Source organism: Fimicolochytrium jonesii (genome assembly GCF_025526975.1).
Source record: "Fimicolochytrium jonesii strain JEL569 chromosome Unknown EV422scaffold_1, whole genome shotgun sequence".
Taxonomy (NCBI): domain Eukaryota; kingdom Fungi; phylum Chytridiomycota; class Chytridiomycetes; order Spizellomycetales; family Powellomycetaceae; genus Fimicolochytrium; species Fimicolochytrium jonesii.
The window spans coordinates 855,117-879,316 of record NW_026515668.1 but is presented as its reverse complement, the minus strand read 5'-3'; the positions used below and the strand labels follow the sequence as shown (position 1 = coordinate 879,316).

Here is a 24,200-nt window from a genome sequence, read left to right as displayed (position 1 = left end):
CAGATCTGGGGCGTGTGCCTTTGCGTGCCTGCTGGATGACAGCACATCAAGCCAGGCACACACTACTCACACTAGGCAGAACAGTTAGGGTTGCACGCGAGTAAGCAGCCAATAACAGCCGGCCGCGCGGTATAATCTACAGTTAGGGTTACATGTGCGAGTAACAGCCAATAATAACAGCCGGCCGCGCGAGTTGTTCAACAGCCAATAACATTGCCAGGTCGGGAAGGCAGAACAGGCCCCCGGTCCACTCCAAACTTTCCAAAACAGCTTATAGCGGCCCATCCATCAGGAATATCCCAGCGGTCGTGGTTGACGAGCGGTCTCCATGTTCCCCACAAGTGCACGTTTGTTGCATTGACGCGCGGAGGTTTTGTGTCCAGCCAGAAATGCTTCAGAGCACGAGGTGTGTAGGTGAGCCGGTAGTGGTATGTGCGGGCCAGTTGACCATTCGCCTAATCAGTCGCCAATCGGATCCGCGGAATCAGTCACAAAAAGAACTCCCCCTGATCAAAGATCTACCCTACACATCAAAACCCCCTCCTTCCTACTCAGCCTTCGGATCATTCCTCCCCCTCTTCAACCCCGGAATCGCGCCATACACATACGCCACGCCCACCAGCACGCTGAAAAACAACAGTGTCCAGAAATTACTCCGTGCGGTTGTTGCGACGCCGTCGAGGGATTTGAAGAGCTTGCGGGAGGTGCGGCCCAGAATTCCTGCGGTGTATTTGGGCTGGAGGGGGAGAGGGGGTGTGAGGATGGGAAGGATGGGTGAGGGGGGGATGGGGATTGGGCATTTTACATTACCTTTGCGACGCCCTCGAGGATCTCGTCGATGGCGGCGAGGAGGGATTCCTTGTCGAAGCCGATTGAGCGGCCTGTTTTGTCTGTGTCGTAGTATTTGTCCTCCTGCAAGTTCCATTTTAGTTCATACCTCACGTAGTAGAAAGGACGCTCACTGCGCACAGGGGATAAAGAGACGCACCTTCGGATCGGAGATAACCAGCGCCGGCAACATCCCCCGATTAAGTCCATACACCCTCTCCACATAATTCTCCCACTTGACCCCATCCAACCACGTGAAAACCACCAGATCATGCAACTTCTCCGCCTCCTCCTTCTTCGCCCACGCCCTGCTCGCGTCCTTCAACGCGTTATTGATGCTCGTGCGGCGCGCGGAGGACGGCTCAATGACGGCCATCACGACCAGGCGATCCCCGCCCAGGATCTCTTCCTGGTTGTTGGCGTCGAGGTGGGTGACGCGAGGGTACCTGTGGGCGGCGATGAATTGGCGCATGTAGAGACGGGAGGAGTCAGTGTTGTGGTAGTCACCGATGTAGGGGATGGTGGTTTCGCCGTTGTCTTTTAGGGCGAGGAGGTGCGGGTTGCCTGGGGGGGGTTTCAAGAGGGTGTTGGCGGCTGAGTCGATGGTGACGTAGAAGCGGGCGTCATTGCGGAAATTGGTGGCGACGGTTTTGAAGGCTTTGAGGGCGTCGGAGTGTTGGATGTAGCGGCCGCCGAGGGAAAGGAAGAAGGCGACTTCGTTTTGTTGGAGGATTTTGGGGATTTGCGCGGACGTAACGATTTCGAGGGCCTTTCGGCCTGATAGGTTGGTCAGGTAGTTCTTGAGCGCATCGTACGATCTCGCTCCCTTGTACTCTATGTTTGTCCCCGGCAGTTCCAGGAATTTGACGGTGGGGTATCCCCGCACATTGTGTCTCTTGCACAGCTTAGGGTGATCGTCGCAGTTGAGTGCGCCGATGTTAACCTTCCCCCTCATCGCCGGCGCCAAGTCCTCAAACACCGGCTTGAGCTGCTTACAGTGCCCGCACCATGGCGCATGGAACATGACAAACCACGGCGTGTTGTTGGTCATGATCTCAAACGTCTTGTCGGTCAAATGCACCATCCGCCCGTCCAGGTTGATATTCTGCCCCTCGACACCCCCCGGCGCCGCCGCAGCCAACGCCTTCAAGTTCTCCAGGGCCACTTTGTCGGACGCATATTTCGCGATTTGCCCGTCCACATACACATTCAGGTTCTCCAAATCCTGCACGTCTGCCGGCTCATCGATCTGCTTCCCGTTATGGAACAGCCGAACGGTAGGGTAGCCGGTGATCTGCTGGTCATTGCACAGGTCCTCGTTGTCGGCCCGTCCCGTGCATTCGACTTTGTGGAGGTAAAACTCCTTCTCGAGGTTATCGACCCGTTGCTGGACTTTCAGCCATGCGGGAGTGAATTCGCGGCAGTGTGGGCAGCTGTTTGAGCCAAAGAAGACGAGGCGGGTGCTTGTTGCGATTGTTTCTGCGAATTTTGATGGGGGGATGTGGGTGACGAGCTTGTTGACGGCTTTGTACTCTTCTGTTGTTATTGCGGCGGCTGCGGCGGCGGCGGCGGAGGTTTGCACGAGGGCGAGGAGGCCAAGGAGGGCGAAAGGGAGGGCGAAAGCGAGGAGGCGCCCGAGGCGGGTCTTGGCTGTTGAGGCTGTTGAGGGTCTGGGCGGCATCGTTAAGGGAGCGCACAGCTGTTCTGGAGCGGCCAGTTGGGAAGGTTGCGGGGGTGTTGTGTCTGTTGTGTGCGTCTCTCTGACAGCGGGGGGGGTGGACTTCGCGCAGGTTGACGGCGTGTTTCTTCCCATACGCAGCTGTGACTTACCTGCTGCACACACCCCGTTGCAAAGCGGCTGCCTAACAGTGGTTTATGAGATGGGCGAGCGCAACGTCAGAGCTTCTTGAAGGAGGCTTCCACGACGCTTGCTTGCCAACACCCCCCCCCCCCCCCCCTCCCCCCCCCTCTCTCTCTCTCTCTTTTCCTGAAAGTACAGTATCGAGCAGCCTCCTCTCCGTCGCTCATAACAAGGTATGCCTACTACTACGACGCTCGGAGGTACGGCGGGTCCGCGCCAGAGCCTCCTCTCGCCTTTCACTCATCCAGCACTTCCATTTCACACTTCGCAGGAAGCTTTCGGTTCCTTAAATACAGCACATATCTCGTCCTTCCCCTCGCAATAGGCCTTGCTCTCTTCTCTTTCAACCGAGAATCGAACAGAAGCACACCACTCACGGCATCCTTGTTATCAACGTCAACCGCGCCCACAATGTCCAAAGCAGTCATCGTCAAGGAGAAAGGCCAGTTGGTCATCGAAAGCGTGCCGGAGCTGACCGTCTCTGACAGCCAAGTCCTCATCAAGAGCAAAGCTGTTTCAATCAAGTAGGCTACGCGCATCTCGTTGTCCAATCGAAAACACGATACTAACTCCCTACTTCCTTTTCAGCCCCATCGACTGGAAAATGTCCAACTTCGGATTCTTGATCGAGTCCTGGCCAACCCGTCTCGGCTACGACGTCAGCGGAGAGATCACAAAAGTAGGATCCAAAGCCGCCGAACGAGGATTCAAGGCCGGCGACAAGGTCTTTGCCTTGACCACCGGAAACGCGTTCGGCGAGTACAGCACCGCGGAGGCCATCCGCACCTTCAAGCTCCCATCCAACCTATCCTTCGAAGACGGCGCCACCTTCCCAACTGCTCTGTCGACCGCCGTTTACACCCTTTTTGCCGACGACGGACTCAAGCTTGCCCGCCCCAACACCCACACCAGGTGGTTCGCCCCGGAATACGTCGTCATCTGGGGCGGAGCCACCTCCGTCGGCATGTACGCCGTCCAACTCGCCTCAGCGGCCGGCTACAACGTGATCGCCACCGCGAGCCCCAAGAACCATGAGCTCGTCCGCAGCCTGGGTGCATCCCACGTCGTGGACTATAAGCGCGACGACGTGGTGGAGGAAATCAAGAAACTCACCGCCGGGCGCGCGCGTGCTGGTCTGGACCTTGTCGGCCACGGCGACGCCATCGGGAAGTTGTCTCAAGTTCTGAGGGCGAACGCAGACATCCCCGCAAAGATCGTCTCCATCACCAGCCCGGACTTCAACTCGCCCGAGGGGATCAGTTTCAAGTTCATTATGGGGCTTGCTCCCGCCGTTGGGGAGTTTGTGGCGAAGGTCCTTGATGAGGAGGTGTTGGAGTACTTTGTGCAGGGGAGGTTGAAGGTCAACAAAGTTACCAAGCTGGAAGGACTGGAGGGAGTATTGAAGGGGTTGGATGATTCGGCCAACGGACGAGTCAGTGCAGAGAAGCTCGTGGCGGTTTTGTAAAGGGTGGGAGAGCCTCTGGGCGTTACCTACGGTTGGGGGCAGTGTAGGGCATATTTTTGTGAGGATTACCGTTACGCTCACCTGGGCAAAGAAACTGCCATTCTGATTATTAGAATGTATGTATGTATGTACGCCGTTTTGACTACTACATTGCTGCTATTGAAATCTAGAGGACTACTGCTACAGTCAGTCATAGATCTTGCACTTTGTCACATTCGTATACTGATGAGCATCCCCATCATTAAGAAATGTCGCCAATACGATGCTCAGTGCGATGTTATGGCGGGCATTGACGGCGGTCTGTGGATCATCGGCCCATGATTCCGTGACCTCACCCACAGCACCCCGGGCAATGGCATCAGCCATCATGCACACAAACGTACCGCAGTTCTGGTCATCTGTCTGTTGAGGTGTGAAGAGGGCGGCAATGGTAGGTGCGTCTTTGAGGGGGGCTTCAGTGGCCCTGGTGTACCAATCCCACAAGATGGAGCCGATATTGGCCATCTTATCAACGTAGTACTTGTCGCCTGGGCAAGCCTTGGAGTCAAATAAAACGATGGATAGGTTTTCATGTCTGGTTAACGGCGAACCAGGGCGTAGTGGTTTTGCAGTCCTGGGCACCGGTACCGCGACGAGTATTGCAAACAGGACCCAGAGGACCCAGTGCAGATTGTCTGGGTTTGTTGGGAATAGCAGTATGTTGTACTCTGCGACGTTGACAGACCGCTTAACAACAACCAAAAAACGGAAAGTTGGTTGAAGCGCAGGACGGTAATAAAGTCCAAAACTTTTCTTACCGGAACAAACCGAATAGGGACACTGGATCTCCGTGCCATTTTGGCACTTTGGAGCCAAGTGGATCCAACCGCTAGCAGTGGTGGATAAATGGTCGGGTGCTGTAATGACCTGGCTTGTAACAACGCACACCACCTATATATATGGAGCAGTAACATCCAACGAAAAGCATCAGTGAGAGACAACAATGAGACGTGCGCATCAGAAAAAGGAACGCACCTGTTGACAGCTTGATCATTCAGCCAGCTATCGGTTTTGACAATCTTCTCAATGGTAGCGGGGTCTATAATCGACGACTCTGCCGGTATCTTCAGGGCCCCTTTTCCTTTACCGACAGCCTGGCCCACCGGCATATTCGTGCTGCCGATTACGCGTTCAAGGAAGACGAGGTGTTCTTCATCCACCTTTGGCCACGGCTCGCCTTTCCACATTGCCGGCCCAGAGGTAGAGGTCGTTGGGAGCACGGGGCCACTCCCAACGGGGGCAGGGGATGCTTGTTCCTCAAGTCGCGTAGTTGTTTCTTCACCGTCCAAACGACAGTTCCACGGAATTTCCCCTCAAATGCTGAGCTCCTGTGCCGAATACAGTGCATCAAGCCGGCTACGGTGTCGCCTGGCCAGATCGGCCCCAAATACTCCGTACCGTTGTCCATTTGAAGAATCAACTCCCCGCGAAGGAACCATCCATGCGCCGTCATCAGACACCAATCGTGATTCTGCGTGTCGAAATGGGTGCGACAAACGTTGTTGAAATTCACGGCGCAGAAACATCCGGGCATCACCAGGTCCTCTGGCTTTGTCGGGTCGCCTCCAATGTAGTGTAGGAGTTCGGCGGGGATAGTGCTGGAGAGGATGGAACGCCAGTCAGTGCCCTCCAAGAAATCTTTAACATCGCAGAGCTTCGACGATGCCCCAGTCTCCTGGAAGACGTTCACGATTTCAGCCCAAGCCTTCTCGTGGTCCCTAGTCTCCTTCGTCGGCACGGGGATCTGTGCCACGGAACCGTGCGGGATATGTATACCGGCATTGAAGATGGTAGTATCGGTGGTGCCGTCGTATCGAACGTTAGACGATTTTGCCCTTGCTGGTATGTCGGAGCGGTCCTGATACAGGCGCCAGAGAGTCTGCGTCACAACTGCATCCTGCTCAGGGGTGAGCCCGAAATGCTCACCCTTGACGGACGGAGTTGCTGAGCGTTGTGAAGGGTTTTGACTTTGGTCCAGATAATCCCGTGCCATCTGGCCGTGAAAGACGGCAAAGAGCGGTTTTCCTTGCCTGTCCTCCAATCACAGGTCACCCGCCGATAGCGTGACTTGTTTTCCAGATGGGACGTACGCCACTTTGTCTTTCTTTCTCACCGGCGTTATCTCAGTGGCAGCATACACCAACGCGTTCGGTGCCGCGGAACGATACCATCTGGTCAGCCAGCCATCAGTGGTAATTGGGGCCCACTTCGGAGTTTGTCCGTCGCTCCGATTGGTGATGTGACCACCCGGGGGTGATGTGACGACGCGGCGGGCGTGGATGGACGCAATGGACGCACTATAATGTGCGCAGGAGGAAATGCGTCCGGGCGGTTTGAGCGAGGTGCCGCCCATGGAGGCCGTGGTGTAGAGCGCGGTCGGGGTGGAGAGGAGGGCGCTGATGGTGTCGTTGGGGGTTATTGGTGGTGGGGGGGGGGGGGGGGGGGTGACGGAATCCCTCGTTTCCGTTTGCCTCCCGAAATAGAGTCCGAAGGGGATTCCGAACCCTCCGCAGCTGGTCGACCTTCCTCAGCCTCACTTAACCACCCTAAATGCCTTCCCCACCTCCCCCTCGCCTCCTCCGTCACCAAATCCGCATCCACACCCGCACCATCCCTCTCCCGCCACCCCGTCGGCGCCCCTCCCCGACAATCAGCACCGGCGCAACCAAGCCCGCCACACCCCCCCGCCCCGCCTCCTCCACAACAATCGGATTCCCCACCCCGCTCATCGCCCCAACCGCCCCGAAATCCCCAGGGTTTATCCCCAACCGCCCCAATCGAGGTTGTTTGTCGCTCGGTTTGGTTGGAGTTTGTCCGTCGCTCGGCGAGCACGGCGGCGACAACATTCCTCTGGCATAGGTAATGGATCTGACACGAAATTCACGAAATGATACTCAATTTTCATTCCAAGACTCAAACAGAAACAGCAAACTGCATAGTATATTTACATTCGCTGCCTGTCCTCTATCTCCTTCTCCCTCTCCTTCTCCTTCCATTCCTCCTCGGACGCGTGCTCTCGTTCAGCCAAGACCAGGGAGAGAAGATCAACTCGATGGCCCCCCATCAAATCCAACTTCGTGCTGAACAGTTCAATCATCCTCTGATGTATTCCCGATATAAAACTCTCAATCCCGTCCTGCCATTCTTGGTGGGATTGAAAATGGCATCGTTTGACACGTAGATGTGCTTCTCGCAGCACCTGTTCGAAGGGACTGAACAACAATGCGTGCATCATAGTGAGAGCGGAAGTGTCCATGGCGTTCATTGTATGCAGGATGCTCTGCATCATCGTGTACTTGTAATTCGAACGATCCCCAACGATTCCGGAGGCATGGAAAACGGATGATACATTGATGTCGGTCGGCGTGTCCCTCATGAACTGACCACCGTGGTTTCGTTGACGAACTCGGGCAAGCGCCGATAGCCTGATCTTCTTCTTCGCCTGGCTAGATGGGTTGTCGGACGTGGGCACGGTGGCGGGGATCGTTTCAGGAATGTCGGACGTGGGCACGGTGGCGGATTCGGGTGCGGCAGTGGAAGCGGTAGTGGAAGCGGATTCGGGTGCGGTAGTGGAAGCGGATTGGGGTGCGGCAGTGGAAGTGGTAGTGGAAGCGGATTCGGGTGCGGTAGTGGAAGCGGATTCGGGTGCGGCAGTGGAAGCGGCAGTGGAAGCGGATTCGGGTGCGGCAGTGGAAGCGGTTGTGGAAGCGGATTCGGGTGCGGTAGTGGAAGCGGATTCGGGTGCGGCAGTGGAAGCGGATTCGGGTGCGGCAGTGGAAGCGGGCTTGGGTGCGGCAGTGGAAGCAGGGTTGGGTGCGGGTCGCGGTGGCGGCCCCATGTCATGGCCTTCACTGTGGATGGATATGGCGTCGTTCGAGTCCTCGTCATTGGTGTCCGCCATGTCCTGCAATTGGCTTGCAGTTCTCCGCGGCAGCCGCCGCAATTGCCTTTGTCGCCTTCCCGACTGCTTGCTTCCCACCTTGCTTCCCGCCTTGCTTCCCGCCTCGCTTCTTGGCAGCGACCTTAGTGGTCGCACTCGGTCCCGTTTCCGCCTCCCTCTCTGCCTCCGCCCTCTCTGCCGCCGCCCTCTCTGCCGCCGCCCTCCATTCAGCAGCTTCATTCCCCCGTGCTCTCTGCTGCTTCCACATGGCCATGAGTTCTTCGTGGGTGGGGTCGTCGTCGGAGGTCATGATGACCTGACCGAAGATGGGATGCTAACAAGGGTGAGTGGAGGATGTAAGGAAAGGAACCTGCGCCAATGGGGTTGCGAAAACACTCACGCAAACGTACCTGTAGCGCGTGGGGTGGGTGCAACAATGCTCACAAGTGTATGATGTGATGGGCGGTCGGTGTGCGATGTGGTGGCCAGTCGGTGGGGAGAAGGCCCAGCCAGAAGTGTGATGATGCCCTCTGGGTGAGTGAGGAGGCCCAGAAGTCAATGGAACTGTCGGGGGGCGGGCAGGGGCGATCCTATCCGGACGTCCATGTCCAATCAGATGTCCAATGGGCATGGGGCAGAGGCTGTCTTGGTAGTGTGTGTAACATTCCCACAGGCGTGCATCTCACCTGTTCCCCCCATGTGTACATACGACCATCGGCCCCCATGTAGAATGCGAGCATAAGAAAGACTCGCGCGGAAGGCTTACTCGCGCATGAACCCCTAAACCCTCGGTAAACCATGCCGCCTCTAGACGCGCGGCCTAACGTGCCTTCCCAACGCAATTGCGAAAGCTGTCGGCGGCCCACTAACTTCCTCCTTCGCAACGCAATTGCGAGCAGCTGTGTACAGTTCATCCTTTCGCCGACCACCACCAGGTAACAACCGCAATCTCTCACCGTTCTCATCAGCTTCACCGACCGACCGAGATTAAATCGTTTGCGGCTGGACCTTTTTCAGAGAGGTGGGGATCAGTCATGTGAGGCAAAGCATCCCTATTAGCATTAGGCCCTAAGGTGGGTTGCGGGGCGACCAAACACTCGGTGACGAAGCGTTAACCCTTTCCTCATTCCATAGGAGTCTATGTCGGTAAATTCAAAGAAGCGATCGAAGAGCTAGAAAAGATAGTCGGCATGAGTCTATTAGAAAGCCGGGAACCTTCAAATAGCAGACAGCTCCGTGACAGGCAGACGACCGTTATAGAATCTTCACGTAAATACAAACTTTGAATTTCTTCGATCCCTTTTGTAGCTGCAAAAAGCGTATTGAATATCATTTCTTCTTTTCTATTCTCTCGTTATCCGACCACTTCATCTTGTTTGATGGATTCCCACTGTGTATGCAAATTCGGATGTTCCAGCACCACACCTCCGCCCATCCACCCGCAGCACATCGGTTCAGCGCAACACCACCTCCACCAGCCCGAGCCCCAGCTCACATCAAGCACACCCTCCAGACTCACCCTCACAACCCCACCCACCCTCAACATGCCACGAGCAACCCCCCCTCATCACAGGCTCCTTCATGCTCCACATCGTCAAATCCACCGCCGAGCTAGCCGACTGCATCGACTATCACAACACGACACTTCACCCCCAACCCGCACATATCGCCCTTGTACAGCCAATCGAAGCACCGGAGAACCTGGTCCACGGCCACCGCGAGATCGATATTCCCGATTTCCAGGAACTGACAGCGAGAGAGATCAATCAAAAGATCCATGACTTGTTCCCGAAGGATGATCCCAACGATCCACCCGTGAGTCCTTGTCTTTCCCCCCACATACCCAATCCCCCATGAACCCTGCCATTGACCCTGATCTCTCACAGCCCCAGGACCACCTATCAGACACCACCTACCTCCACCGCCACCGCAAACACGAATACTCCGAACGCCGCCTCAAAAACCGCGAAAAGGAGTATGTCCGCCACCAGCTCTACAAGCGCCGCATGATGGAAGCATCTACCGCTGATCTGTCCATCGCGCCGACTTATCCGAGACGAGGGGGGAATGTCAATGCCGCGGTTATCACCAAATACCCGGCGAAGTTGCTGAGGGGGGCTTTTGTGACCACTTGGGCGTTTGGGGTTGATGACGAGGTGGATGGGGACGCGGTGGATGATAATACATTACAAGCGCAATCGAGTACAGCGCCAATCCGACGTCGCCGTGAGCGCTCCCACACCGACGACGACGAAGACGATGGGTCCGCCCCACCACCGGCAGGCAAACGCCCGCTCCCACCGGACTCAGACCCCGACGACGCGGACTACCCCGCCCCTTCCCGTCTCTCCCGAGGGGCCACATCCCTCCCACCGGACTCCTCCTCAACAACAACCCGCCGCCCGCGCCGCGCCTCCTCCATCATCACTGACTACTTCAAACCCCACTCCCTCGATCCCCCCTCAACGCCGCGGAGGGGACAACCGGTGCTTACAAAAGCGCTGATATCACCCCCGGGACGCAAAACGCAGACACAGCAGGGGAGGGGTGTGAAGCCGGGATCGTTCTATGGGGTTCCGAGGGGGAGGACGGCGATGACTTTTTCGGCTCTTGGCAGGGGTAGGGGCTGGGGCCGGGGCGCGGGGCACTCTAGTGGGTTGGGCACGATCATCATACCTCCCGGGCGGCCTCAGGTGAACGGGTCATCCACGTCTGTGAAGACGACGACGACTCCATCGGAAACAGGAGGTGCAGGGGAAGTAGCGGAAGGGTTACCTGGACCGATGATAGAAGGGGTGGATGAAGTTAAACCGCCGCCGACGCGAAAACGCAAGACGCCCGCCCCGACACCCTTTGGGAGACCGTTGGTGAGTCTGCCGACGAGGGCGTTTGAGAAATGTGAGGCGCTTTTGCGGGTTTTGAGGGAGAGGGGGTTGGTTGAGTGAGTCAGGTGGCATGGAAGGGAAGGAAGGGGAGGGGATAGCGATTTGGCCAGGGAGGGGGGGGCATCAGGATCTACAAAATTTTTGGGTTCCACGGGGTGTATGTATGTGCTATTACTGAAACACACTGAAAACTTCCGCGGCTACGGCACCAGAAACTGGACGAGTATAATCGTTGTCTTTTGTTCTCAGCCCTACGATTGCGATATGCTCCTCAAACTTTACACAAGCGGTGTCCTCCTAACTTCGTATCTACAGCATATGGGAGCACATCGTCAGGACACGGTCCCTGGCCCCATTCGTTCTGGCGGGGCCTGATCACTTATAAGTAACCTGTATGGCAACCGCTCAGGCTGCCTGAATCGGTTGATGGTGGTCTCCTTGGCAATAGCGGCAGCGGTGTCCTTCTTGGTTGGCAGCCTCCTTCCTCACCCGAGTACCCTAACCCTAGCCCTAACCCTAACCCTAACCTTAAACCCTAGACCCTCAACCCTAAACCCCAAACCCTAACCCACACAACTACAACTAACCTCCAGGCCGCTGATTTAGTGTACCGTAACCCTCCCTGTGAGTGAGGAGCCCAGGGAAGCGTATGGATGTAAGAGAGGATATGTGCAACCTTTTTTTTTGGGTGTATGTATCATCGAACACTTCACCATCAGCCCCTCCCCAGGTCGTCAGCCCACCAGTGATATAAAAATCTTGCTATGTAACAATCCCTCAGCCTGGGATCCCATTATATACAGAAGACACGACTGCCAAACCATCAGACTTTGCCAAAAGTGATATGGTGCCCCGTAAGGTACGTGCGGTGAGTTACGGCAACTCCCCCACCCACAACCACGCAGGGTGCTTCCGTACCTTGAACGAATGTAACCCGCCAATGCCCCGAAGCCAAGAAGTGCTCAATGTCCCAGCATGAGCCTTAATTTGCGCCAGGGCCGACAAGCGCCCTCTACCAAAACCACCCGTCCTCCCCCTCCTCGAGTAACTTCAACTCTCCTCCGACGGCTGCCCCGACAGTCGGCGCCACAAACCTCCTCGCCCCACCCTCCCGCTTCCCAAAAACCCGCATAACCCCCACCGTTCCAACAAATACCAGACAGACCACCAGCACAGTCGCCCAGACCATCCACGTGGTAGTCCGTGCCGTCTTGTTGAGCGTGTCGAGGCGCGCGGAGGCGGTGGTGAGCGTGCTGAGGTTTGTATCGAGGAGGTGTGTTGCTTCGTTCATTATCTAGAAAAAATCACACATCGCGTGTTAATCCAATGTGTTGTATCGACACACAAAGAGAAGAAGGGATGACATGGTATGATGATATGTACCACGGCGTCTCGTTTAAGCCGATCCCCAAATTCCCCCGCGTTCATGCGGAGTTGCTGGGACATGACGAGCATGTCTTCCGTCATTTGTTGTTGTTCCTTGCGGTCGCGGTCGAGTTTTACTTTCGCGTCTGTTGCGGATAGGATGAATGAGTCGCTGTCGTCGTGGGAGGCGGTTTTGGTGGGGCGTTTGGAGGGTGGTGGTGGTTTTGATGGGGTGAGGTGCGGGGTCGGAGGGGTGGAGAATGTGTCGGTTGGTGGTGGGGGGATGTTTGGACTAAATGGGTGAAGCAGTAAGGATAAGCTACGAGAGACGTAAGGCAGGGAGCATTCAGAAACATACCCGCGATGACGCAGTTTGTTTGGCGTTGAAAGGAGCTCTACAATAGGGGTTGCGAATGTAAGCAACGATTACGATCTCAGACAGCGGGCCCATTTTGTAAGCCGTTCTACCTTCCCGCGTATCGTTGAGAACCGAGCTTTCGTCTCCAGTTCCGGTGGACAACGGCGGCGTCTTTGCTCCGTTCCCATTTCCATTCACAGTGGGAGTGTTGGCCTTGCGCGTGTTCTGCATCGAATGAGGTCAAAGCAGAGGCACAGCAGGTGAATCTGACAGACCCTCCCAACGCCATCAATAACCCCGTTCCAAAGTATCCCACAACGTACATCCAACAACTCCGCCCTGAGCTCATCCTCCGCCTCGCGCTGCAGTTTCAGCACCCTCTCCGCAGCAGCCACGCGCTCAGCATTATCCTGAGCTGACGCGCTCGCCGACAACTTTCGTAGCGATGCGACCGTTCGGCCTACTGATGAGATCTGTGGGGAGTTAGCACCTGCCAGTGGCGACATCATCACCATCATCAAAGAGTATAGTTGAAGACTCGTACGCACCAACCGACTCTTATCCAACACAGCCTCCAACTGCTCCACGCGCTGCCGGTAGCTGCAGAGGACGGTGTCGTCTTTCTTCCGCGCTGGGTCGGTTTCGACTGCTGTTAGGAGTTTGTGCAGGTGTGCTAGGTTCTGTTTGTTGACAAACGCGAAGAAGTGAGTGGTTGGGAGGTTGGAGCTTTCTGACTGAGCGACACTCCGCGAGCGACGCTCGAGCGATGGAGGAACGCTACCCCTGCCCTCTCCGCTCGACAAGGATGATGGCTGGAAAATTCCAAAGACCGCTTAACGAGAATATGGAAGCGATCGTCAGAAGTGACTGGCGCTCGCTGTCGCTCGCCAACCTCGAGCATCTCTGCGCGGCGCTTCGCTCGCCGCAGTCCGCGAATCAACCGTTCCCTCCCTTCTCCCACCCACTCACCCTCCATCACCCACCCTCTCGTTCCCTTCATTCCCACCTACCGAATAATGCTTCCTCTCCGCAGACACGATGGTATCCACCTCCAAATCATCCACCCCATTCCCATTGGACTTCCTAGGCCTAGCAATACTAGCTTCGAATCTCGCGAGGAGACGGCGGAGGTTGACTTCTGCGTGGGAGTGTTGTTGATGATGTTGAGTGTGCTGGGGGAAGAGTGGTTCGTGGGAGGTGGATGTTGTCATTGTAGTGAATACGGTGTTCAGGAGTGATGCTGGGCTGGATGATGGGTGGGTTTTCTGAAGGGGGAGGCGACTCGGAGGCGACTCGCTCGCTGCCCACCAACGGCAATGCGGGCCCATCACACGCGGCACTTCCGCAACCTTGCAATAGCAGCAGCAGCCGCTTCTCCTCCAAGGACGGCACGCCTCCCCATCATATATTGGCCGCCGTGCTCCCGCTCGTTGTCTCCGTTTCGGAGCTTCCATTCCGGTCGGCTAGCTGCGACGCTAGAACGGGAAAGGGGAAACGATGATCGCAAAGAATCCTCTCTCGGAAATGCAGCTGACCGAGACCTCTCAACTTCTGGCGCCAGGGAAACGGAGCACTCACGCAGCGCAACGTCCGCTTCAAAGTCGAAGAACCCAACGATCTTGCAGAGTGCTCATTCGAAAGAAGCGGGAGAGAATGGACAGGAACCACCACCGGCAGGTGCTCCTCAACAGAGCGAACAATTATCAATCTCCCCACCCACCCCGTCAGCCCACCTCCCTCACTGGGCCAGACCCCAAACCCGCAAATACCGCACCCTCCGCGACCCAAAACTCTTTCGCACCCTCGATGCCGCTCTAACAAATCCCACCCCGCCACCCGCTCGCAAAATCTGGTCCCTCTATCTCTCCATCCGCAGGGCAAACGACGTCTCCCATTGCACAAACCACCACTTCCGCACCCTCCTGCGCGTTCTGAAAACCCCACACTCGCTTAATCTCACGCCCCGCGACCACCTCCATGCGATCAATACACTGTGGGAAGACTACTTTGCCGCGTCTGGCCAAGATGCACCGGATGTGGATGTCTACAGCGCATTTTTGGACGCTTATACCCGCGCAGGCAGCGTCGAGGGCGTGGAGAAGTTGATGTTGGCCAGGAATCTGCATGGGGTCAAGCTATCCCTTTTCAGTATCAGGGAATCGATGGTGGAATGTCTCGCGCGTTCGGGACGGTTCGACGAGGCGAGGGTGAGTATTTATGGTGGAACCGGGACCGGTGCGAAACGAATGGTCTGGACGCGCCCTCAAACAACGCAGTTATGTAATGCGTTCATCAAGGGATGTGCGTTGGGACACCATCAGGACGAGATGGAGGGGATGGTCGCGCACATGCAGCAGCAACGTCGAGACGCCGAGAGCGCAGCAGCACAACCAAACGCAGATCTGGACACAACAACCCACCGCCACCTCATCGCCTACTACGCCGTCACCAAGCAGATTCCCCACATGGAACGGTGGTTCGACCGTCTCAGAACATCCCACCCAATACCGCCAACCGCGCGGACGTACATTTCCCTCCTCGGCGGGTACGCACTCGCCGAACACCCTGCGAAAGTGAGTGCGACTTTGGACGAAATGGACCGCGCTGGGATACGGCCTACGGACCGCTCGGCGTTGTATGTGACGGGGTTGGCGGCGAGGGTGCGGGATCCGGTGTTGGCGTGGAGGGGGTTACGGTGTCCTGTGGATGCCGAGTGGGCGGATGAAGAGGGTGCGAGGCGGGGGGGGTGGAAAATCGGGTTTGTCAATTCTCGGACAGCGAGAAACGTTGCGGTTGCTATGGGAGATCTTCGTCGGTTGGCTTGGCGATCTGGGGAGGATGGTCCGAATGGGGAACCCACCCACGACACCACCACCACCCCCCTCGAAACACCCGTGCCCGAGACCGCAAATGATGCCGTGAGCACGACGGCGGTCCCCCCCATCCCTCACCCACCACCAACCCCTTCCCAAATCCTATCAACCCTCCACCAAATCCTCACAATCGCACACCTCCCGACCACCCCACCCCACATCGCCACCGCCCTCCGTACCCTCCTCAAAGGATACGCCGCTATTCCGTGTGCAGATAGCGCGGAGGCGGTACTGGGGTGCTTTGAGGTGGCGGGGTTGGAGGTCGATGAGGCGTCGAGGAGGTTGGTTAAGGCAAGGGGGTGGAAGACAGGGGGTCAGGGTGGGAAACGAGGGGGTGGCGAGTGAGGAATAGAGGTAGATTGAATGACAAAGCGATGTAGTCAATGGTACGAGTCGGTATCTCGCGCCAAGTGTATCGTATTTACCCATATCGTCTCTTCAAATTGACGTTCACCATATACGATATCGCTCACCATATCCCGTCAAAGTGTACCGAATATCCGGTACCGCACTTCTGGCCGGCCCTGGCCAGACAATGAAAGAGAAAGTGCCCGACACCAAACGTTCTCAGGTTTTTCTTCTCGCGGCGGCCCAGGGCTCCAAAGGCGCGCGCGAGAGTGTCCCCTCTCTAAGTTATGTGAGAACGAGGGTGATAAGCGACAGAGTGAGAATGGAATCTATTGGCTACCGGTGCGTTGTTTCTCGGAGGAGCAAGTGTAATGTTCCAAGGCCACACCCGCAGTGTATGTAATATTCGAACTCTGAGAAAGCCCTTGTTCCCATAGGGGGGAACTTTCCCAACCTCCGTCGATCCCGTTCAAAGTTCCAATCTCCATCTTCACCACACAGCAGACCCGGGAAGGAGCACCCAGACTCCCTCACTCATTTGTCTGTGCGTTGTGCAGTATCTATGTATATAGCCTAGCTTTCCGCCACGTATACGAGTTGACTGTCCTCCCAATTACCCACCCCACCGGTGCAATTGACAGGCAATAAACGCGAATGCCAATACAGCAAGGATGTCAATCGTAGGTTCGAAAACGGCGGCCGGTCTGACGCCGCCGCCGCCCGTGCCACTCGACGCAACTAAAAGCTCCACAAGCAACCTTGTAGAATCGACGCTTGTGGTCTTTGGCTCCCAGCTTCTGTTTTTCGGGGTGGGCTGGGTATTTGTGATGGAGAAGCTGTTCAAAGACTACGAAGTACGGACAGGCCTTGTCAGAGTTGTCTTCGCGGCCACGTTCGCCGCTTGTTGCACATTGTTCGAGATGATCATCTTCGAGATCGGCGACGTTTTGGACGCGAGGTATGCGACGGCGCCGCACTTTGGCTGGGGTTGGAACCGGTGGAGCAAAGCATTATTGGCTGTGAATTCTCACATCCAACCAAATTCCGCAGATCGCGATGGCTCCACTGGAAGATAACTTTGTATGGGATGCTTTTTAATGTCATCGTGTTGCTACCATTCTATCAATTCTACATATTATTTGCGGAGCGAGACAAAGGTAACACTGCGGACAACGGACATGGAAGCAATGTTGTTCCCTTATTCAGTCTCCACAGTCTAACTCGTTTGCGTCTGCAGCATGGTTGCGCCAGCGGCGGTGGCCATTAGCATCTTTGTGCTGGATTGTATATCTGTATTTCTTCTGGAAGATCGGAGATCAGTTCCCGATCAACGCGGCGAGGGATCCCGGAACGAGTGGTTAGCCTTGGCGGATGGTTCCCTGCCATGGAAAATAGTGTACTGAAGCTATACTTGACGATCTCGTACAGCTTACTTCGGAATTGAACCGGGGATGGGACGGGTGGGAGTCATTGGAGTGACAATGATTGCCATTCTCTCAGGCTTCGGCGCTGTAAATAGTCCGTACACGACGCTGTTCTTCTTTCTGAGGTGAGCTGGCTCACGAAGAGTAGCTGCGACGTTATCATTCGCTGAATCGTTCTGACAGGAAGATCACCGAAGCAGATGTGTCTCTGGCGGAGAAGAAACTTCTACAAACAGTGGATATGCTGTTTGGCAAGAAGAAGAAGCTTCTGCTGGCTGAGCGCAGATTGCGCGGGCAAGAAGATGTGAGCTTCTGGTGCCATGTTTTCTTGTTGCGATGGAGCTCATCGAGGTTACACAGTTTGCAGGGCAACAAAGTGGGATGGGAGGGTTTATGAAGAATATGTTCACGAAAGTGACGAACGGATTCCGACACGGGGAAGAAAGTGAGCGAGTGTGTGCCGCCCTTCATTAGCTGGAAAGGAGAACTGTCGTCACTGATTCATGTCTTGCATGACATTTTAGACATCAGCATTCTGAAGCACGAAATAAAGGCCCTTGAAACTGTCATGCATCAGCTTTTCCTGGATTTGGAGGATCTGAACATGGAACGAGACCGCATTCGAAATGCGCAAACTTTGAAGGGACATTATTTCAACGCTATGGGATACATCTTCTCGGGGTACTGCCTGTGGAAAGTGTTTGCGGTAAGCTATATGAAGCCCTTACATTCCCGTGAAGCCCATACTGAATTCGTCCCCCAAAAGTCTATTTTGAACATCATATTCAATCGCGTCGGCGGGGCGGACCCTGTCACGCACGGGTTAAACGTCTTGGTGCACTGGTTCGGTTTCGACATCGACATTACTTTTTGGGCACCGCAATTGTCCTTTGTATTTGTTGGCATTCTTGTCGTTTGCTCCATTCGAGGTCTCCTCATTCAGTTCATGAAGGTGTGTCCCATCGTTTCACTTGATTCACGTGAGTCCGGGTCGCATCTCAACTTTGTTCATAGTTTTTTCGTGCGTTTTCCTCATCACTCTCGCCCAACAACATTGTCCTTTTCCTCGCGCATGTCATGGGAATGTACTTCCTGAGTACCGTCCTCATGCTGCGAATGAGCCTTCCACCACAACATCGTAAAATTGTAACCGATGTGTTGGGCAAGATTGAGTTCAACTTCTACCATCGTTGGTTTGACGTCATCTTTCTAATAAGCGCCATCGCGAGTGCCGGGTTCATAATGGTATGCAGTGTTCAGCACTCAGTTTGGCTTGCCGGTTCCACAACTAATGCCTCTAATGAGTAGGTCCTCACGCAAATCCAGAAACAGCGTGATCTGGACAACTCGTTGTGGACTGGCGGCGGAAGTTTGCTGGGTGAAACCAAAGCACTCTACGATTGAGGAGCGCTAGCGTGCTCCATTCTAGCACGCGCGCCAAGCACGCGTCACATAAAGCGCGAAGAAACAATAATACGTAGTTGTCTTCAGGCATGCTTGGCGTTCATCGATATCGTGGTCATCTGCAAAGCGGCGAGAAACCACTGACGAGACATCTGAACCTTTTTGGCACGGTCTCCGATGCTTGACTTGCGCGCACGATTTTCGGATGGGGCACGTGTCCCCGGGACCCCAAATCTACGCGTGACATCAACGCAGCGGAGTCGACTCTTTCCTGTGAAGTCGTTCAATTACGATCGGAGTAGACAGGCTGGGGCATACAAGACGTCGGTTGCCAGCATAGTTGGCTTCAAAGGGGGCCGGCCATCCACGCCCACTTTCATTGTACCGCTTGACGTGTATATCTTTCTGACGTTCTGCCCGATGAAGATGGCAGTAAATAGGTGATACGGAATAAAACGTTTTTGGACTCATAAGTCAGTTGAGAGACTTCCATCAGTCAGCCGTTCAACTCTTTACGTCGAGGTCTGTTATGTCACAGATGCGGTGTTGGTCGTTGCAGGGTCGCTGTCCTAACCCTAACATGTCCCAAACAGGGCCCCGACACATGTTCGCGGGCGACCACGCATGCACTCGCTGCCAGGGAACATAAAGCTATACCCACCTCTTAATGGAATTGAGTGTCCGTGTCACAAGAGACGCGCCGTGCAGCGGGCCAGCCTGACCAGCCTGGCCAGCGGCAGGCCAGGCCAGGCCAGAATGCCAATGGCTTTCAGATCCGAGACACGGTGCAAGACGCGCCAGATGGCCGACACTGACTTGCTCGGCGGGGGTTACAGCTTTATGTTCCCTGGCACGCGCACGCGCCAGGTGGCCGACACCCCACAAGCAGTATGGGTATTGTCCCCCATTCTCGGAGTTCACGACCAGGTTCCCGATGTAGAAGTATCTGAACCCCATCGAGGAGTTTTCAGCACCGTTCTGCTGGATCACAAGCTCTGCCTCCGACTACGTAGAAACCCCTACGAGGACATACTGTGTGAGACTTAACCACACCACCGTTTGAGGAAATGGGTTGACGGGAAGGCCTTACATCCAAGCGGATTCTCGGTGACGATGAGTATGCAGTTCACGAAACAACTGGGGACAACGCTTCACTGTTTTAGAAGCCCTTCCGTCGCAGATCAAAAACGAAAGTATATTTGGGAAGGGGTAACAGTACGGGGCCGAGGGAATCTGTCCTTCTTGGGTTTCGGAGGAAAGTTGAAGGGCTGGGTGGGGAGCTCAGACGGGAAAATGGAAGTCACTCGCCGTTTCACGATCTCTATCGGAGGGCCGGTCTATGATGTGAAGCCCATGCCCTATCCCCTCTTCCGCGGCATCGAATTATGAGTAATTTCGGCTGGATAGACGTTGTGTGTGGGAGTATTGTCTCTCTAGATGTACACATCGCCGGCCTTTGCGGCGTCCAGCACGGTCCGGGAGATGACAAGGCGTTGTACTTGGGACGTGCCTTCGTAGATCATGAAGATTTTGGCGTCACTGTCGGTCGAAAAGACATCAGATACAACATTCGCGAGATACACAATAGAGACACAGCAAGACCACCCACCGCATAAGTTTCTCAACTGGATACTCCGAATTGAACCCATTTCCTCCAAAGATCTGCACCGCATCCGCCGCGTTCTTATTAGCCACCTCGGACGCGAACGCCTTGGCCATGGATGCCCAGTAGGTGTTTTTGTGGCCTTGGTCGCGCAGCCATGCAGCTTTCCAGGTCATGTTGCGGGAGGCTTCGACGCCCATGGCCATGTCGGCGAGCATGAAGGCGACGGCTTGGTGGGTGGCGATGGGCTTGCCCATTGTTTTGCGTTCTATGCGGGGGGAGAAGGAGAGTGTGAGATGAAGAAAGGATCGGTGACGGGTGTCGAAACTTCTTGAAGGAGCTAGCCTCGCAGAGACAGAAGTCCCTGTCGACTGCACTCATGAGAGATGGAAACTTACCAAGGGAGTATTTAGCAGCCTCATCCAACGCACGCCTGGCAAGCCCCACAGCCCCAGCAGCAACCAACGGCCTCGTAATATCAAAAGCCCCCATCGCAATCTTGAACCCCGCGCCGACCTCTCCCAATACATTCTCAACAGGGACCTCGACGTCCTCGAACGTCAGACCGCGGGTGTCGGAGGCGCGTTGACCCATGTTGATTTCCTTCTTGCCGATGGTGATCCCGGGCGAATTGCCGTCGACGATGAAACCGGTGAAGGCTTTGCCCGTAGAGGCTTTTTCGTCGGTGCGGGCGAGGACAAAGTACCAGTTGGCTTTGCCGCCGTTGGTGATCCACATTTTGCTTCCTTTTTGACGCGAGGGGTATGTTCAGTGGACAGATTTTCCGGAACTGCTTAGAAATCTGAATGGTTTACCCACCGTTGATAATCCACTTGTCACCCTTCTTGACAGCCCGCGTCTGCAGCCCAGCGACATCAGATCCAGCGCCAGGCTCAGTAACACCGTAAGCGCACATAAGGGGCTCCTCGGTCATACGGCCCAGGTACTTCTTCTTTTGCGCGTCGTTTCCAGCAAGGATAACGGGGGCCTGAGCGAGACCGTTCGCCTCAGCCGCGGTCTGGATACCCGTGCATCCGTAGGCGAGCTCTTCTGTCACGATAGCGCAGTCCAACACGCCCAAGCCGAGACCGCCGTAGGTCTCGGGAATGTGGAGGTTCAGAAGTCCGACCTCCCAGATCTTCTTTAGGATCTCTGTTGGGTATTCGCCGGTCCTGTCGTGGTGGGCGGCCTACGCGTAGAGGAAGTGTAAGTTTCAATTATTTTCCCACGCCTCATTGCCATGGATGAGCGCAGCGATCATCAACCCATCAACCCAACCATCAACCATCAACCATCACCCATCAACCGTCGAACGGTGAGGGGATTATGCGCCAAAGGCGCAGTATGGCTCGCTATCGCCCGAGCTCACATCGCAAAACCAAATGGCGTTCGCTCTTGTCCATCTACCCATCTCCCCAAACCCAACCAGCCGTTCACTTCGCTTCGCCCTCGTTGCAGACAGCCACCATCACGATCGCCCGCCGCAAACAACCACCATGGCTCGCTTCGCTCGCATACCTTCGGAATAATCTCGTTCAGCGTAAACTTCCTGGCCAATTCCTGCAACTCCCTCTGCTCCTCGTTCAACCCAAACCCAATCCCTGCCGATACCCCATCAGCTGCCCCTGAAGCGAAAGCACGTGCTGCGACCTAAAAAACGGTATCACATTCAATTCGTGGGAAATTGCAATGGAAGCGGAAGATAATGCATAATATGATCGGGTGAGTGCTTTACATACAGCGCGTGGCTTCAGTGCGGCAGCGCTGAGTGCGGGCCGAGCGAGTGTTGCGAGCCTGAGACCTGTCCTGGTGAACATTGTGTTGGGGGGTATTTCGTAGTTGGATTGAGTAAGTAACAAGTTGGTTGAGGGAAGCGCCGAGCGTGGGAATTTCAGCAAGAGCAGAAGAGGTGTTTGTTGACACGAGCTTCTGGGAAGGGAGGATAAACTCTGTATTTTCGAGGGCGCAATGCGAACACCATGTCTTCCAACAATATGTCGCGGTTACTAACACACGCGGGCCATGGGACTTCGAGATGCGAGATCCGCGCGTGAGCCTAATAGGAGTGAGTCATGCATCGCCTTCCATCCGCTCCACATCCTCTCTCGTTTTTCTCGCTGTCCAGCCTTGCATTAGTGTATTCCACGGCCACCCCTCCCCCTCCCCCCCCCAAGGACTCTTCAACCGCTCCCTCCCTCACGCCCTCGTCCCTCTCTCTCGCCTCCACCCTCCCCCACCCCGCCCTCTCCATCGTCCCGCTTATTCGCTTTTCGCACAATCGAACACTTCCCGCAAGATGGCAACAGACACACACCTCCCCCTAAACCACTTGCCCACAGAGGACTCGCTCAAGACTGCAAAAGAGCTGTTTGCGGGGACTGTTGCGGGGTGGACGCAGGTGTTGACTGGTCAGGTAGGGATGAACATGGGATGGAATTAGGGGGGGATGGGCATGGGGATGTGGCAGGTGTGAAATCGTGATGGAAGTGTGAACTTGCTTGAGGAGCGTGCCAGAGTCCGAGCGAAGCGAGGCGCAAGAATACTTGAGGAATGGGCGAGCGTCAGGGAGCCGAGGTCTTTCTTGCATCATTCCTCTTTCGCCCAACATCCTTGTCGCGAGCGTTAGTGAGCAGGGTATCATTTCATTCATCATCATTCAACGGTCCATCGACCAGAATGCTAACCACCGCGCCCAATTGATTGACTAGGACAGCCCTTCGACACGGTCAAAGTGCGGTTACAGACGCAGCCGCGCGAGAACCCAACCTACACCGGGATGGGCGACTGCGTGCGTCAAACCCTCAAAAACGAGGGTACTGTCTTCCCAACGTCTCAATTTCTCATCCAGTCATCACCAGACTAACCATCCCGCAACGTCATGTGGAAAAACAGGCTTCACCGGCTTCTATAAAGGCACCCTAACCCCCCTCCTCGGGGTCGGCGCTTGCGTCGCCATCCAATTCGGCGCCCTCGAGTACGCCAAACGCTCCTTCACACTCTACAACTCCTCCCACTCCTCCCACCCCTCGCACCTCTCCTTCCCGCAACTCTTCCTCTCCGGCGCCTTCTCCGGCCTCGCAAACTCCATCCTCTCCGGCCCCATCGAACACATCCGCACCCGTCTCCAAGTCCAATCCAAGAACCCCACCCCCGGGACCGTCATGTACACCGGCCCGTGGGACGTCACCCGCAAGATCTACACCACCCACGGCCTGCGCGGCCTCTACAAAGCCCAGCACGTCACCCTCATCCGCGAGTTCGTCGGCTACGGCGCCTACTTTGCCACCTACGAGTACCTCATGCAGCGGGAGATGATAAACCACAACAAGAAGCGCAGCGAGGTCGAGATGTGGAAGCAGTGCGCGTATGGCGCCGGGAGCGGGTACGCGCTCTGGTTGAGTGTGTACCCCGTGGATGTCGTCAAGAGTATGTTGCAGGTGGATGGGTTTGGCAAGGAGGCGAAGTGGAGGGGCATGTGGGATTGTGCGAGGCGGACGATCGCGCAGGAGGGCGTTAGGGGGTTGTATCGAGGTGAGTTGTGCGACTGGAACGAGCACTCGGTGAGGGGGTGATGTTGCTTAACCTGATGGTTTTGGGAATGGTGTAGGATTCGGACCGTGCATGCTCCGAGCGGCCCCTGTGAACGCCGCGACGTTCGTGGCGTATGAGGCGACGATGAATCTTCTTGGGCGGTGAAACGTTCGGTCCCCCAAGGCCACCCACCACAGATTGCTGAGCGGTGTATTTATGACCTTGTTCTGGGATATGATAACTTATCCGATGGTGTGCGAATAGACACAATACGAGTGGTATGTGATATATATATATATATAGAGGATGGCACAAAAAGAAATCTACAGTTGAAAA

General features: G+C 55.6%; 10 protein-coding genes across 10 annotated transcripts; 5 read left to right on the top strand and 5 right to left on the bottom strand.

The window, feature by feature from the left end:
* Positions 1-87: 87 nt before the first annotated feature.
* On the bottom strand, positions 88-2,605 carry EV422DRAFT_511608 (thioredoxin-like protein). The gene is made up of 4 exons (XM_053069024.1): positions 989-2,605; positions 811-912; positions 489-736; positions 88-406 (listed from the first exon to the last, which is right to left on the bottom strand). Exons 1-3 carry the CDS (start codon positions 2,507-2,509, stop codon positions 548-550), a joined length of 1,812 nt encoding a protein of 603 aa, XP_052930083.1. The 5' UTR covers positions 2,510-2,605; the 3' UTR covers positions 88-406; positions 489-547.
* Positions 2,606-2,783: 178 nt separating this feature from the next.
* EV422DRAFT_511604 (chaperonin 10-like protein) lies at positions 2,784-4,268 on the top strand. The gene is made up of 3 exons (XM_053069023.1): positions 2,784-2,889; positions 2,961-3,213; positions 3,278-4,268. The coding sequence occupies exons 1-3, from the start codon at positions 2,865-2,867 to the stop codon at positions 4,152-4,154; spliced, it is 1,155 nt and encodes a 384-aa protein (XP_052930082.1). The 5' UTR covers positions 2,784-2,864; the 3' UTR covers positions 4,155-4,268.
* A 1,034-nt stretch (positions 4,269-5,302) lies between these two features.
* Positions 5,303-6,608, bottom strand: EV422DRAFT_511601 (uncharacterized protein). The gene has a single exon (XM_053069022.1). It carries the CDS (start codon positions 6,184-6,186, stop codon positions 5,317-5,319), a length of 870 nt encoding a protein of 289 aa, XP_052930081.1. The 5' UTR covers positions 6,187-6,608; the 3' UTR covers positions 5,303-5,316.
* Positions 6,609-6,649: 41 nt separating this feature from the next.
* Positions 6,650-8,094, bottom strand: EV422DRAFT_575173 (uncharacterized protein; the record flags this gene model as incomplete). Its single annotated transcript, XM_053073201.1, has 1 exon — positions 6,650-8,094. One exon carries the CDS (start codon positions 8,092-8,094, stop codon positions 7,138-7,140), a length of 957 nt encoding a protein of 318 aa, XP_052930080.1. The 3' UTR covers positions 6,650-7,137.
* A 1,560-nt stretch (positions 8,095-9,654) lies between these two features.
* Positions 9,655-11,018, top strand: EV422DRAFT_562889 (uncharacterized protein; the record flags this gene model as incomplete). Its single annotated transcript, XM_053072006.1, has 2 exons — positions 9,655-9,888; positions 9,960-11,018. The coding sequence occupies 2 exons, from the start codon at positions 9,655-9,657 to the stop codon at positions 11,016-11,018; spliced, it is 1,293 nt and encodes a 430-aa protein (XP_052930079.1).
* A 476-nt stretch (positions 11,019-11,494) lies between these two features.
* On the bottom strand, positions 11,495-13,892 carry EV422DRAFT_593284 (vesicle transport protein; the record flags this gene model as incomplete). Its single annotated transcript, XM_053073562.1, has 7 exons — positions 11,495-12,252; positions 12,342-12,615; positions 12,682-12,718; positions 12,792-12,906; positions 13,005-13,154; positions 13,230-13,361; positions 13,692-13,892. The coding sequence occupies 7 exons, from the start codon at positions 13,890-13,892 to the stop codon at positions 11,971-11,973; spliced, it is 1,191 nt and encodes a 396-aa protein (XP_052930078.1). The 3' UTR covers positions 11,495-11,970.
* Positions 13,893-13,997: 105 nt separating this feature from the next.
* EV422DRAFT_562887 (uncharacterized protein) lies at positions 13,998-15,899 on the top strand (the record flags this gene model as incomplete). Its single annotated transcript, XM_053072005.1, has 1 exon — positions 13,998-15,899. One exon carries the CDS (start codon positions 13,998-14,000, stop codon positions 15,897-15,899), a length of 1,902 nt encoding a protein of 633 aa, XP_052930077.1.
* Positions 15,900-16,085: 186 nt separating this feature from the next.
* On the top strand, positions 16,086-19,209 carry EV422DRAFT_511587 (Abscisic acid G-protein coupled receptor-domain-containing protein). The gene is made up of 12 exons (XM_053069021.1): positions 16,086-16,244; positions 16,340-16,582; positions 16,657-16,860; positions 16,953-17,059; positions 17,140-17,259; positions 17,331-17,451; positions 17,510-17,630; positions 17,687-17,771; positions 17,851-18,032; positions 18,093-18,278; positions 18,341-18,571; positions 18,635-19,209. Exons 2-12 carry the CDS (start codon positions 16,557-16,559, stop codon positions 18,728-18,730), a joined length of 1,479 nt encoding a protein of 492 aa, XP_052930076.1. The 5' UTR covers positions 16,086-16,244; positions 16,340-16,556; the 3' UTR covers positions 18,731-19,209.
* A 954-nt stretch (positions 19,210-20,163) lies between these two features.
* On the bottom strand, positions 20,164-22,150 carry EV422DRAFT_549496 (acyl-CoA dehydrogenase/oxidase; the record flags this gene model as incomplete). The annotated part of the gene is made up of 6 exons (XM_053071713.1): positions 20,164-20,269; positions 20,340-20,601; positions 20,732-21,079; positions 21,153-21,522; positions 21,852-21,983; positions 22,073-22,150. 6 exons carry the CDS (start codon positions 22,148-22,150, stop codon positions 20,164-20,166), a joined length of 1,296 nt encoding a protein of 431 aa, XP_052930075.1.
* Positions 22,151-22,484: 334 nt separating this feature from the next.
* Positions 22,485-24,186, top strand: EV422DRAFT_511567 (mitochondrial carrier domain-containing protein). The gene is made up of 4 exons (XM_053069020.1): positions 22,485-22,746; positions 23,047-23,146; positions 23,226-23,864; positions 23,941-24,186. The coding sequence occupies exons 1-4, from the start codon at positions 22,630-22,632 to the stop codon at positions 24,027-24,029; spliced, it is 945 nt and encodes a 314-aa protein (XP_052930074.1). The 5' UTR covers positions 22,485-22,629; the 3' UTR covers positions 24,030-24,186.
* Positions 24,187-24,200: the final 14 nt, after the last annotated feature.